Here is a 14,545-nt window from a genome sequence, read left to right as displayed (position 1 = left end):
AATAAATCACATCTCACAGATTTGTTTTTGTTCATAACAAATCTAAAACAATTTTATTTTTGGTGAAAACCTAGACGTGGTATTCTTGAAATATGTCACTTAAATAGTCTATACAACAGACTAAAACAAAATCACTGTAAGCCTACAAAAATCCTTTAAAATTGTTGCGGCTGCTGTTTCACTTGCATGACCATGGGCTCGAGAGGCGGGCTCTCTTAGACCGGAGTTCTCCATCCACCCATCCATACTGTTATATTTCTCATATCCAACATTGAAGTGCTGGAGCACAACAAAATGTGCATGCAGCAGACGCTTGAAGTCAATCATTTTTGCTCACTGACTGATACCCGTCAATTTCGTTGAAAGCTGGATAATAATTTTGCATCAAACAAATGGGGTCATGCAAACTTCTGGAGAATATGAACATGCCATTTGGGAAGTGATTTGCAGACATAATATCAAGTTTGTACGGAATGGGTTCCTTTGCATAACCTCATTTCAGTTTATGCATCAGACAAAATAACATAGAAAAGCTCAAATGGAGACATTTACATTGCATGATATGCTCAAAAACTCCACTAATCTTTATAAGATATTATGTGACTTTGGAATCAAGAATGTGTCGGAGTGCGACGATGAAAGCCAGACGCGGCCAGAACCGAAAGGTAACCAAATCCAAATGATAATCATACATGTGGGGGAAGTTAAATTGACAAAAAGTCATTGTCTAATTGTATATATATTTTAAATCAAAATAAACATGTTTTTAGTGGAGATATTGATGCAAAGTGTTAAAAATGTAGCATGTTTTATTTTTAAGTCATGAAACCGTTTTATTTTAAAGTCATAACACTCCCCCCCCCGTCTGTTACACAAACCTGCGAAAATGCATTTTGTCCCAAATCATCCATATGACAAAATGTTAGTAATCTTTTTATTGTTATTATTATGCGAACCTGCGCATTGAGAGCGACCCTTTGGACACCCCAAACGATGCATTTACGCGCGGTTGAAATAGCATGCGTTCTTTCGGCTCTTCTGCTTGGATGGAGTGAATATGAAGTGGAGTGAATCATTATTTAATTTTTGACATTAATTAATTAACACACGGTTACAACTTAGTATCAGGTCAACACGTAGTTGTCTGATAGGCTACAGTAGGTCTTAGTGTTACATTGACTGAAATTATCTCTGAATTATCATTGAAATTAGGCGGAGCTGATAGGCTATACTATGAATCCAATATTTTGCTAATTCAAACCCCACATTTGCACACATTCTTCCCCTGAGTAATGCAGCCAACCAGAACGGACTCCAACTGAATTACAGATTAATTGCCTTTAGCCTACTAACGGTAGTTCTAAAATAATCCTGGATGAGTAAGGAACAAGCATTTATATTTAAAGTTTTTCTCAATTGTGTAAAAGCTATTTGGGGATCTGTGTACCCTATCTATATATTGGCCTGTAGTACAGCAATGACCAAATGCTAATGGCCTACATTTACAGAACTTCTGGTAATTTTCTTTCCTTTGTACCTGACTTGCATATCTTAGACCACATTCTGCAGAACTTTAAATACAAATGTCTTCAGTGGATTAAAATTTTAAAAAACTCACTTTTAAGCCTGTGTTTAGGTCACAGAATATTAACACATTGTTTTCATCACAAGAGAATGTGTTCAATTGTGTTCATCAGTAAATGCTACTGCACAACATGCTTAAAATCACCTCATCAGTGTCATACCATGTACAATATAGGGAAAGATCTAGGCAGTGGGGCTGTCTAATTATTTTATTTCACAATATTGCAGATATGCAGAGAATGAAGTTGGGTTACTTCTAAGAAACTTTGCTATACTCCGAAGTCATCATTTCCGACATTGTGCCCTTCCACCTTAGAGCTTTGCTTTAGTGTGCATTGAGGCCTATATATTCATATCAGTTGTGTCTTTCCTCCATTGTATTCGCCTTGCCTTATTTCTACTGTGTATTGTGTTTCTGTGTGCCAATGGAAAGTCAACAAAAACAAAAACTACAGTGCCTTGCGAAAGTATTCGGCCCCCTTGAACTTTGCGACCTTTTGCCACATTTCAGGCTTCAAACAAAGATATAAAACTGTATTTTTTTGTGAAGAATCAACAACAAGTGGGACACAATCATGAAGTGGAACGACATTTATTGGATATTTCAAACTTTTTTAACAAATCAAAAACTGAAAAATTGGGCGTGCAAAATTATTCAGCCCCTTTACTTTCAGTGCAGCAAACTCTCTCCAGAAGTTCAGTGAGGATCTCTGAATTATCCAATGTTGACCTAAATGACTAATGATGATAAATACAATCCACCTGTGTGTAATCAAGTCTCCGTATAAATGCACCTGCACTGTGATAGTCTCAGAGGTCCGTTAAAAGCGCAGAGAGCATCATGAAGAACAAGGAACACACCAGGCAGGTCCGAGATACTGTTGTGAAGAAGTTTAAAGCCGGATTTGGATACAAAAATATTTCCCAAGCTTTAAACATCCCAAGGAGCACTGTGCAAGCGATAATATTGAAATGGAAGGAGTATCAGACCACTGCAAATCTACCAAGACCTGGCCGTCCCTCTAAACTTTCAGCTCATACAAGGAGAAGACTGATCAGAGATGCAGCCAAGAGGCCCATGATCACTCTGGATGAACTGCAGAGATCTACAGCTGAGGTGGGAGACTCTGTCCATAGGACAACAATCAGTCGTATATTGCACAAATCTGGCCTTTATGGAAGAGTGGCAAGAAGAAAGCCATTTCTTAAAGATATCCATAAAAAGTGTTGTTTAAAGTTTGCCACAAGCCACCTGGGAGACACACCAAACATGTGGAAGAAGGTGCTCTGGTCAGATGAAACCAAAATTGAACTTTTTGGCAACAATGCAAAACGTTATGTTTGGCGTAAAAGCAACACAGCTGAACACACCATCCCCACTGTCAAACATGGTGGTGGCAGCATCATGGTTTGGGCCTGCTTTTCTTCAGCAGGGACAGGGAAGATGGTTAAAATTGATGGGAAGATGGATGGAGCCAAATACAGGACCATTCTGGAAGAAAACCTGATGGAGTCTGCAAAAGACCTGAGACTGGGACGGAGATTTGTCTTCCAACAAGACAATGATCCAAAACATAAAGCAAAATCTACAATGGAATGGTTCAAAAATAAACATATCCAGGTGTTAGAATGGCCAAGTCAAAGTCCAGACCTGAATCCAATCGAGAATCTGTGGAAAGAACTGAAAACTGCTGTTCACAAATGCTCTCCATCCAACCTCACTGAGCTCGAGCTGTTTTGCAAGGAGAAATGGGAAAAAAATTCAGTCTCTCGATGTGCAAAACTGATAGAGACATACCCCAAGCGACTTACAGCTGTAATCGCAGCAAAAGGTGGCGCTACAAAGTATTAACTTAAGGGGGCTGAATAATTTTGCACGCCCAATTTTTTAGTTTTTTATTTGTTAAGAGTTTGAAATATCCAATAAATGTCGTTCCACTTCATGATTGTGTCCCACTTGTTGTTGATTCTTCACAAACAAATACAGTTTTATATCTTTATGTTTGAAGCCTGAAATGTGGCAAAAGGTCGCAAAGTTCAAGGGGGCCGAATACTTTCGCAAGGCACTGTATGAGCAAACGAGCCTACGTATTGAATACATGCAATTGTGATTGGACCGATTAATGAATTATGCACACAATGTGCTTATTTTTCAGGTAATTTCTTTTATCAGTAATATTTGATTTGATGTGTATGAAATTGTTTGGTGAAATGTGCATTAAAGGAGAGTAATTGCCCATAACTCTGTACCTTTGGATAGTTGTACTTCCAATTTTGATCATCATGATTTATTGACAGCAAAGAAAACATTTTGTTTTGTCTGCTTGGATTCAAGAGATAAGTATGATTGCATTAATCTATTTGCAGACACTTGTGTTCTTTTAATGAATGTATTTGCAATTTTGACAGTAAACTATAGTTTTGATGATTGTATTTATGTTTTGAGAAAGCCATTTACTTTGTTGTAAAAGGCCACAGAGTTCTGTGTCTTGTGGACTCTGTTTTGAAAATCAGAAACATTATTCCAAAAAATTATTGTACATAATTGAGAAAAAATGTACAGTTGAAGTCGGAAGTTTACATACACTTAGGTTGTAGTCAGTAAAACTCGTTTTTCAACCACGCCAAAACTATAGTTTGTTAACAAGAAATTTGTGGAAAGTCGGTTAGGACATCTACTGTGTGCATGACACAAGTCATTTTTCCAACCACTGTTTACAGACAGATTATTTCACTTAGAATTCACTGTATCACAATTCCAGTGGGTCAGAGGTTTACATACACTAAGTTGACTGTGCCTTTAAACAGCTTGGAAAATTCCAGAAAATTATGTCATGGCTTTAGAAGCTTCTGATAGGCTAATTGACATCATTTGAGTCAATTGGAGGTGTATCTGTGGATGTATTTCAAGGCCTACCTTCAAACTCAGTGCCTCTTTGCTTGACATCATGGGAAAATCAAAAGAAATCAGCTAAGACCTCAGAAACCAATTGTAGACCTCCACAAGTCTGGTTCATCCTTGGGAGCAATTTCCAAACTCCTGAAGGCACCACGTTCATCTGTACAAGCAATAGTACGCAAGTATAAACACCATGGGACCACGCAGCCATCATGCCGCTCAGGAAGGAGACGCGTTCGGTCTCCTAGAGATTAACGTACTTTGGTGCGAAAAGTGCAAATCAATCCCAGAACAACAGCAAAGGACCTTTTGAAGATGCCGGAGGAAGCAGGTACAAAAGTATCTATATCCACAGTAAAACGAGTCTTATATCGACATAGCCTGAAAGGCCGCTCAGCAAGGAAGAAGCCACTGCTCCAAAACCGCCATTACGGTTTGCAACTGCACACGGGGACAAAGATTGTACTTTTTGGAGAAATGTCATCTGGTCGGATGAAACAAAAATAGAACTGTTTGGCCATAATGACCATCGTTATGTTTGTAGGAAAAAGGGGGAGGACTGCAAGCTGAAGAACACCATCCCAATCGTGAAGCACGGGGGTGGCAGCATCATGTTTTGGGGGTGCTTTGCTGCGGGAGGGACTGGTGCACTTCACAAAATAGATGGCAACATGAGGCAAGAAAATGATGTGGATATATTGAAGCAACATCTCAAGACATCAGTCAGGAAGTTAAAGCTTGGTTGCAAATGGGTCTTCCAAATGGACAATGACCCCAAGCATGCTTCCAAAGTTGTGGCTTCCAAAGTTGGACAACAAAGTCAAGGTATTGGAGTGGCCAAAGCCCTGACCTCAATCATATAGGACATTTGTGGAGAGAACTAAAAACCATGTGCAAGCAAGGAGGCCTACAAACCTGACTCAGTTACACCAGCTCTGTCAGTTGGAATGGGTCAAAATTCACCCAACTTATTGTGGGAAGCTTGTGGAAGGCTACCCAAAATGTTTGACCCAAGTTAAACAAATTAAAGGCAATGCTACCAAATACTAATTGAGTGTATGTGAACTTCTGACCCACAGGGGAATGTGATGAAAGAAATAAAAGCTGAAAAAAATCATAATCTCTACTACTATTCTGATATTTCACATTCTTAAAATAAAGTGGTGATCCTAACTGACCTGAGACATGGAATTTTTACTAGGATTAAATGTCAGGAATGGTGAAAAACAGTTTAAATGTATTTGGCTAAGGTGTATGTAAACTTCTGACTTCAACTGTATAATAGAATATTTTACAATCGAATTAGGATAAATTAATTTCACCCTCTTTACACAACTAGGGCCATGTCATTGAAAACAGATTGACCTAACAAATTGATTATTTGAAGGTAATGATATTATGGATAATGATGGTGATGATGATCTTAATAATAATGATAATGTTTATGATAATTATTGTCTGATAATATTGATGATAATGATTAAGAAGATGTTGATAATAATGATAACATTGACAATGACAATGAAAACAATGATGAAGCTGATGGTCTTGGTTGATGATGATGTCTGATGATAATGGCAATTATAAGAACAATGATGCTGACTGTCTTTCTCTCCTCCCTATAGATTTGAACCAGACGGTGCGCATCTTCCTCTACTGCCTCATCTTCCTAGTCAGCGTGCTGGGTAACAGCCTGATCATCGCTGTGCTGGTGAGGAACCGCCACATGCGCACAGTCACCAACCTGTTCCTGCTCTCCCTGGCCGCCAGCGACCTGATGCTCTGCCTCTTCTGCATGCCCTTCACCCTCATCCCCAACCTCATGAGGGACTTTGTGTTCGGCTCAGGCATCTGCAAGGTGGCCATGTACTTCATGGGTGAGTCCTGTCGGTGTACTGTACACAGGTCCTGACCTGGGCCCGTATTCACAAAGCGTCTCAGAGTAGGAGTGCTGACCTAGGAACAGTTTTACCTAATAGATCATAAAGAATAAGATTCTATGGATAGATCCTAGATCAGCACTCCTACTCTGATGCTTTGTTGCTTTGTGGATACGGGCCCAGGTCTCCATGACCATGTAGTGTGTTTGTCTGTTAGGGATTTCTGTGTTATTGCAATAGGATGTGTTTACATACTCTTGTCATCTTCTGTGCTAAATAGTTAATCGTGGTCTTATCTTGTTCTTGTCTACTACACTGCTGTCACTCATTTCAAAGGGTCAAGTAAGGGGAGTGAGTACAGTAGGTTCTGTCTACATAGCCACATACAGAAGATTCCTTTCAGCTTCAGCCACTCACTCACCGACCTACCATGAACACACTGGAGTGGGCTGTAGGCTAATAATGGAGAATCAACAACGAAGCAGATGCCAGAATCCATTGAGCCAATACCACCTCCATTTAGGCTCTGACCTGGTGCCTGGTGTGAAGAGACGCCAAATAAAGTAATTTGATGGCTATAGCCGCGGCTGCGTTGCCTTACCGCCGCCCGAGCTGTGAACGTACTGGCCCTGCCTCCTGATTTAAGGAGACATTTATTCTGAGCAGAAAAGGTCCAGGCCACAAGGCAATAAGAGGAAGAAAAATAACATGGGAGAAGAGTGATGTTTGAGACACTTGTCAAAAAACAATAACTTTAGACACTCAGGCATAGAAATATCAATAAAGATATATAGTTGAGGATCCATTCTCTAGAGGCATTTAAAGTCGAGGCTGTACTGTTCTCATGGTTCATATCTTGTTGAAAACATTCCATTTAACTTTATGTCTGGATGTTGTATGGATATATAGGTTCCAGATACAGTAGCTCGATGCATAGCTGTATCTTCAAGTGCTCTTGTAGTTCCAATGTTTTCCAACAATATTTCCCGCCTAGATATTGTATGGATGAATCCTAGGTATATGCATTTGTATTAGCTGGATTTATTTTTCGTTATTGCCTTTCGGGAACATTTTCTATCGTGGTATTTGTTAGTAGTTAGATAGTTCACACTGTTTGTTCGGGGATCCGTGTGCGGTGAGATCACGGCCACGTCAGTAGAGATGAATAACTCATCTGTCACAGAGTTTAACGTGAAATACACCGGTACATCCACGGTAATGTGCATTTATTTAGATGTGCCGTTGTTACTATTACTCTGTAAGTTTGTTAACTTCCACTGGTTAATCCTGAAGAGTCTATTGATGCACTCGTGCGTCAATCTAAGTAACATTAAATGTAAAAAATCCCCATGAAAATCCATAAATGTACGATTTTTTTGGCATGGGCTGCGTCTCAAACCATAATATCCGCCTATGTCGGCCTTCCACGTCTGCGGTCATTATTCACAATTCATTCAGGATTATCTATAATCTAGGCAGCATCCACATTGTAGAAATGTTTAGAAACATATTCTAATCTTATTTACAATAAAAGTGACTCCAAAATGACACAGTACATTGTTTACCATTCATTTCTATTGGGCACAAAATAGTCTGAAAAACAACCAAAACAAAGAGCTAATGCATCGAACAAATTTGTAGTCACAAGCTTTATGTAGTCATTGCATGCTATGAATATGGGACGAAATACTTAACTTTTTACTACTTTAATACACATAAGTGAATTTGTCCCAATACCTTTCCTCCCCTAAAATAGGGGGACTATGTACAAAAAGTGCTGTCATTTCTAAATGGTTCATCCGATATGGATGAAAATACCCTCAAATTAAAGCTGGCAGTTTGCACTTAACCTCATACTCATTATTTGATTTAAAATCCAAACTTTTGGAGTATGGAGACAAAATAAGAAAAAAAACTTGCCCATCCCAATAATTATGGAGGGTACTGTTTCTACCCTGATACTTGAAGAATATAATTTAGAAATTCCTCATTAGCTTAGTTCTGTCGGATTCCAACATAACCCAAAATATAAACTTGTTTAATTCCATTGTTTGTAAACAATGTAATTGTAAACAAACACTTTATAGCCTTAAAACACAGTTTACATTATTATGTGGCTATCATGGATGGTCATCCATAACTCTGTCTATGAATTTGAGATTGGTTACATTTCTCCAGCCCTATTCCTCAGCTGTTTACCGAAACAGCGGCAGGGTGTCTGCCTTGCTGTTGTTTGAACTACAGATTATCCCTTGAATTGTGACCTTAACCTGGTCTGGCAAGCCTCCAAATCACAATCACACGAGGCTACATTGAGATTCTACCTACGACACTGTTACATATTTCTATATTAATAACTAACATTTTACATACATATTTACTACACTGTACACTGTAAAATATTTAGCTGTACAAAATCATTGCAGTACAACATGCTAATGTTGGCTACATGCTTGTTTGTAATCGATCTATTAATCAGAATCTATACTCGCGTGGTATCAAGGACCGTTATTCGTTGTCATCCCTCCAGGTATCTCGGTGAGTGTCTCTACCTTCAACCTGGTGGCCATTTCTCTGGAGCGCTACAGTGCAATCTGCAACCCCTTGACCTCCCGTACCTGGCAAACCAAGTCCCACGCTGCCAAGGTCATCTCTGCCACCTGGGTGGTGAGCTTCCTGCTCATGCTGCCCTACCCCATCTCCAGCACTCTGGTGCCCTTCACCCGGGTTAACAACAGCACAGGCAACATGTGCCGCCTGGTCTGGCCCAGTGATGTCATTCAGCAGTCCTGGTGAGAGGAGAGATACTTTAGAGATGAGATACTTTTTTCGTCTGCCCACCATCACAAAGAGAGGTTTCAGCCGTTAGGTGATTTTCTCTGTAAATAATGGAGAAGTCTGCTCAAAAGATTAAATTAAATTCATGTCTATTACTTTTTGGGGGTTGAAGTATCTAATTCAGTGATGTTGTTGATCTGTTAGATATATACTTAGCAATAAGGAGGTAGGTCATTGTTGAGCTCAGAAAGCTGTTCTCTGTCAGGTCGGAACACTTTGATATACTGAACGCACACTTACCTGCTTTTGACCAATCTGGTGACCCCATGGACCTGTTGTTCCTCCCAGGTACGTGTCCCTGCTGCTGCTCCTCTTCCTGGTCCCTGGGATCGTGATGATGACAGCCTACGGGCTCATCTCCCTTGAGCTCTACAGGGGCATTAAGTTTGAGATGACCAACAGGAAGTCCAGCAGAGGTACGTTTACCTCAACTGGCCTCTTGAAAACATGCAGCTCTGGCCATCATGTCATCTACATTTTGTGGCAACCTTATTGGCAATCATGTACAATTGGCTAATTTTTGGTAAATCCAATTTGTACAGGGACATTATTCATGTCTATGTTTAATATCTCTCGCAGAGATGATTTCCTTATCATTATTATATCCAGCTTTATCATTTGTAATTGTTATTTAGGGAAATACCATTTTCGTTCATGTTCATTTGTATTTATATCTGCTGTTATGATCCATCACAGACAGACAGTGCAGCACGGGCAGCATCAAACCCGGCGACAACGACGGCTGCTACCTCCAGCCTGCCAAGAAGGGCGAGCTTGCCCACCTCCAGAGCCCTCTGTCGACCCACAGCCCTAATGTGACCATCAAAATCAGAGACAGCACGGGCAGCACTAAGTCCACGCTGAGCCGTGTGTGCAGCAACAGCTCCACCTCTAACCTGATGGCTAAGAAGCGCGTGATCCGCATGCTCCTGGTCATCGTCTGTCTCTTCTTGCTCTGCTGGACACCCGTGTTTGCCGCGAATGCCTGGAGGGCCTTTGACCGCCGCTCTGCCGACAAGCTTCTCTCGGGGGCGCCGATATCCTTCATCCACCTGTTGTCGTACACCTCGGCTTGTGTCAACCCCATTATATACTGTTTCATGAATAACCGTTTCCGCCAAGGGATTCTGTCCACCTTCACCTGCTGTAGCTGCCCCAAGGGCGGTGGGGTCAGGAGGGGGGCTGGGAGTAGGATCGGGACGGGGACGGGGAGAGGGGGAGGAAGAGGAGGGATGAGGAGCGGAGAGAACGGGCACACGCCATCCAGTGGTAATAGCACGCGCTTCACATACAGTAGTATCCGTGGCTCCGCTCAGGCTTAGCTTCCTTTGCCATCATCGACCAGTCAGAAGTAGGTAGTGGTCATGAAGGCGGGGTGGCCTGTCCAAAGTGTGCCCCCTCCCACCCACTGTACCATGAGATTTTGGTCTCTGTTAATAAGGTCATGCCTTCTTTCCACTTCAAAGTCCCCGTGCCTGTGAGAGTGGACATGTACACTGAGTATACAAACCATTAGGAACACCTGCCTTTTCCATGACCCAGGTGAAAGCTATGATCCCTTATTCAATGTCACCTGTTAAATCTACTCCAATCAGTGTAGATGAAGAGGACAAGGCAGGTTAAAGAATCATTTTTAAGCCTTGAGACATGGATTGTGGCTGTATCACATCCGGCCGTGATTCGGAGTCCATAGGGCGGCGCATAATTGGTCGAGCGTCCTCCGGGTTTGGAAGGGTTAGGCCGTCAATGTAAATAAGAATTTGTTCTTAACTGACTTGCCTAGTTAAATAAAAGGTTACAGTCCTTTGAATGGGGCATGGTAGTTTCATGCTCAACAGTTTCCCTTGTGTATAAAGACTGGTCCACCACCAAAAGGACATCCAGCCAACTTCACACAACTGTGGGAAGCATCCCTTGGGAACGCTTTCGACACCTTGTAGAGTCCATGCCCCGACGAATTGAGGCTGTCCTGAGTGGAGATGTGGGTGCAACCCAATATTAGGAAGGTTATCCTCATCTTTTTTTTACACCCCGTGTATGTACTGAGAGGATTCCAGTGAAAGAGTCGATGATAATATTGGCGCCATTGCGAAGACAGGATCATCTAACCATAAGCATGTTGACTTCATGAGACCGAGAAAATCAGCCAGAGTTTTTAACAAGGAGATGATGATACGACTTTAAAAGAACTAACGGTAAACAAACTATAAAAGACTGAGGAACAGTGGCACCTGATTAAAACTCTGACGTATACAGTACCACCCTACATGCTGCATTCACAGGGACCGTGAGAGAACATGGCTAGGTCATGTCTACGGCAAAGAGGTTTACGTTCAGTACTGCCCCCCCCCAATGAGTACAATCGTCACAGTCCCCCTTTACAGAACCTCTCCATCTCCCCCATGTGCATTCAAAGCAGAATGCCCTTGGATGTACTTCATAACCCCGTGTGTGTGTTCTGCTCCACTCTGCATAAAATTGTCTTCGGATACATTCTTGTCAAGGACTTCAAACCACAGCCCAATAATGACACCACGTTCCCCCAAGACATTTAAAACGTCCCATACCTCTGTGACCTCCTTTTACAGGCAGTGCAACAAATGTGTAAACACTTCCTGACTTAAATCACTGCCATTCCAGGCAGTTGCGCATTATTTTGCGTCCTAGCCTTGTAGCACAGTGCCACGCTCTAAAACAAGTCATTAGCGTACAAAACAGTCGCGTTTTCTCTTTCTTGACCCAGTCAGCGTGCTTTTTCATCGTTGTGCCACATGTAGTACTGTGGGTGACATGACTCGTCGCCTTATCGAGGTGTGGGACTGTGCACCTGTCTGTCCCCCTACATCAAAGAGATGTTTCCCGGCACTACCTGTCAATCACACCCCACCTGGTCTCTGTTGACTTGGGTTGTAAAATATACTGCAGCGCAAATGTAACATACTGTGTCGTTGTTTTGTTTTTTTACCTTGTTTTCTTGTAGCATTAAGTCCATTTTAATTGTATAGTTTTAGCATTGCTCTCGAAGGTAAATTGCTATCAGACTTGCATTGGAATACATAACCCGAAAAAGGAAATTGAATATTAAAAGTATATAGCGTCTGGTGGGGCCCTTTCAAATCCCTGAGTAAGAAGGTGCCGATGGATTGCACTTACTTACACTGCAAGGGCCAGCGGTTCTTGGAGACGAAGCTCATGAGAAGCATAAACAAACACTCACCTCTGAGCTGGTTCAGAGGCACAGGTTGTACAAACAAATGCAGAGTGGTGTTACTTCACAGACGGACTATTTGCTGTGCTTAAAAGGGGACAATCTGCAGTTGCTCCATCCAGTTTTAGACATTTAAATGAATGATACACCCATTGATTCTTGAAGAATATAACTTGTAGATGCCTCACGAGCTGAGTTCAACTGTCGTACGCCATCAGAACCCAAAATATAAACTTGTTTTGCTCCTTTGTTTGTAAACAATGCAACTGTAAAAAATATAATTAAAAAAACACTATGGCCTCAAAAGCATGGTTACATTTCCCATCCCTGAGATGTTTACCAAATCAGTGGCGGGGTGTCTGCTTAGTTACTGTTCAAACTGCCTGTTTAAGTCAGCCCTTTGAGGATATTACCATGGGTTTTTTTTTTTTTGCATACTTGAGGTCCTCGAACATAAAAATACATATAGTTAACGACACATTTAATTTCACACATAATTCTGTCACTTTTTATTTCTTGATTTTTTTTATGCCAATATTGCAAGTAACATTTTTTTTTAATGACATATGGATTTGAGCATGAACTGGAACTGCAATATGTACAAAAAACTGAAACAAACAGTCCCCTTGTTTTCACGTTATTGCTAAAATGTTACAAACTGCACAGGTTTCTACCATCGGCAACCCTTTAAGCACTGAGTATACTACCACACTGACAGACTGACACTCTGCTTAACATTACTACAACATTACACACAGAGAGAGAGTGTGTGAGAAAGGAGAGAGAGAGCGTGTGAGAATGGACGTGTGAGGGGGAAAAAGAAAGACAGACTGCAGCAAAGCCAAGCGTACAGAGCTAAGAGTGTAAAGGGATGAGAGGGTAAGTCAAAATGTACAGAGGAGAGACGGAAAGAAAGAGAGAAGCGTAAAGCACTTCATAGTGCAGCCAGCCAATAGTCTTGGGGAGAATGTCAGGCCGAGTGCAACAGAGGAAAGGCTGCTCCAACACGCCTTTTCATTTATTTACAGCTGCCTCTCGGTCTGTCCTGTTTCGTTTAGCAGTGCATGAGAAATCTACGTTATAAAAAGACATTTGGTATATTAGAGGATACATACATACATTGTTCAGAGCTCGTTACAACAACAAAAAACAACAGCTGCTTTTGGAAGAACAAAACAAACCATATGGACTGACCGAAAAATGAAAACCGGTGTGTATACAGTATTTTCAAAAAGCATCACACAAGTTGGAGAATATTTTGTATTTTGCTGGGTGACCTTTTGTTACCATGTTGCTAAAGTTTGCTCAGATAATAAAAAGCCACGTAACAACATTCCACCCCCTGTAGGGGGGAGAGCTGCCTTCCCCTTGTTGAGTGAAACCTGAGGAAGGGGAGCACTGATGCGCTTCTTGACCATAATAGTTGGTTCTCTGGACCCACCCTCTCCTCCTGCTCCAATCCTCCATGCCTCCACTGTTCTATAGAGCACATGTAAACCGTTCAACCAGTGTCATGTTCATTAGGGCACACCGTTGCAAACGTTTCATTCCATTTCCCGCCTACTGAACATGACCCAGCAAAGAGGATCAAAGAGAGATATGAGAATACGCACGACCCTTCCACTGTTTAATAGATGCAGCGCAATGCCACTTCCTTCCAAACTCACCCGGGCATCAGTGAGAAACGTAAGGAGCAGGCAGGGTGGAGCCCAGAGAGACAACAGAAAGTATCGAAACAGAAATATAATAACACAAGCAGAATGACAGGTCGACTGACTGGAGGACGCCTTAGGCATTAGAGAGGCGTTCCCAAACTCACTTTGATATCTAAGAGATAAGCTCGCCTCTACCAGCTGAAACGGGCACAATGAAAACACTGCGCAAAACCCAAACATATTTGGTGACCACCTTATTGACATATCACAATAGAGTAAAGGGTTAAGAAAGGCCAGTAGCATTTCTCTTTGTTGTGTAAAAAAAAAAAAAGAGTCCATATTAAGGTGATTAGTGATAAAGCTCATGTTGGTTTGATGCTACAAAATGTTCAATTTAGGTTGATACACCCATGCTTTAATTCATTAGAAAAAGTACAACTGTTGCTGGACCGACCTTTTGTAAATTGACAACCCAGGCCAA

At 41.4% G+C, this 14,545-nt stretch overlaps 1 protein-coding gene across 1 annotated transcript; it reads left to right on the top strand.

Annotated features, from left to right (window-relative positions):
* Positions 1–261: 261 nt before the first annotated feature.
* Positions 262–12,715, top strand: LOC139417201 (cholecystokinin receptor type A-like). The gene is made up of 5 exons (XM_071166449.1): positions 262–665; positions 6,109–6,360; positions 8,894–9,155; positions 9,490–9,617; positions 9,898–12,715. The coding sequence occupies exons 1-5, from the start codon at positions 539–541 to the stop codon at positions 10,521–10,523; spliced, it is 1,395 nt and encodes a 464-aa protein (XP_071022550.1). The 5' UTR covers positions 262–538; the 3' UTR covers positions 10,524–12,715.
* The last annotated feature ends 1,830 nt before the right edge of the window (positions 12,716–14,545 follow it).

This window comes from Oncorhynchus clarkii, chromosome 9 (genome assembly GCF_045791955.1).
Source record: "Oncorhynchus clarkii lewisi isolate Uvic-CL-2024 chromosome 9, UVic_Ocla_1.0, whole genome shotgun sequence".
In the NCBI taxonomy this organism is placed as follows: domain Eukaryota; kingdom Metazoa; phylum Chordata; class Actinopteri; order Salmoniformes; family Salmonidae; genus Oncorhynchus; species Oncorhynchus clarkii.
The sequence above is the reverse complement of the archived record's forward strand: the minus strand, read 5'-3'. Positions and strand labels throughout refer to the sequence as shown.

What these genes read in the sequence shown, in the direction of transcription:
- LOC139417201 (XM_071166449.1), top strand. Translation starts at nt 539, where the DNA reads ATGGAGACATTTACATTGCATGATATGCTCAAAAACTCCACTAATCTT. An exon ending in GATGTCATTCAGCAGTCCTG is followed by an intron (nt 9,156 to 9,489) that starts GTGAGAGGAGAG and finishes TGTTCCTCCCAG; the next exon opens with GTACGTGTCCCTGCTGCTGC. An exon ending in CAACAGGAAGTCCAGCAGAG is followed by an intron (nt 9,618 to 9,897) that starts GTACGTTTACCT and finishes GATCCATCACAG; the next exon opens with ACAGACAGTGCAGCACGGGC.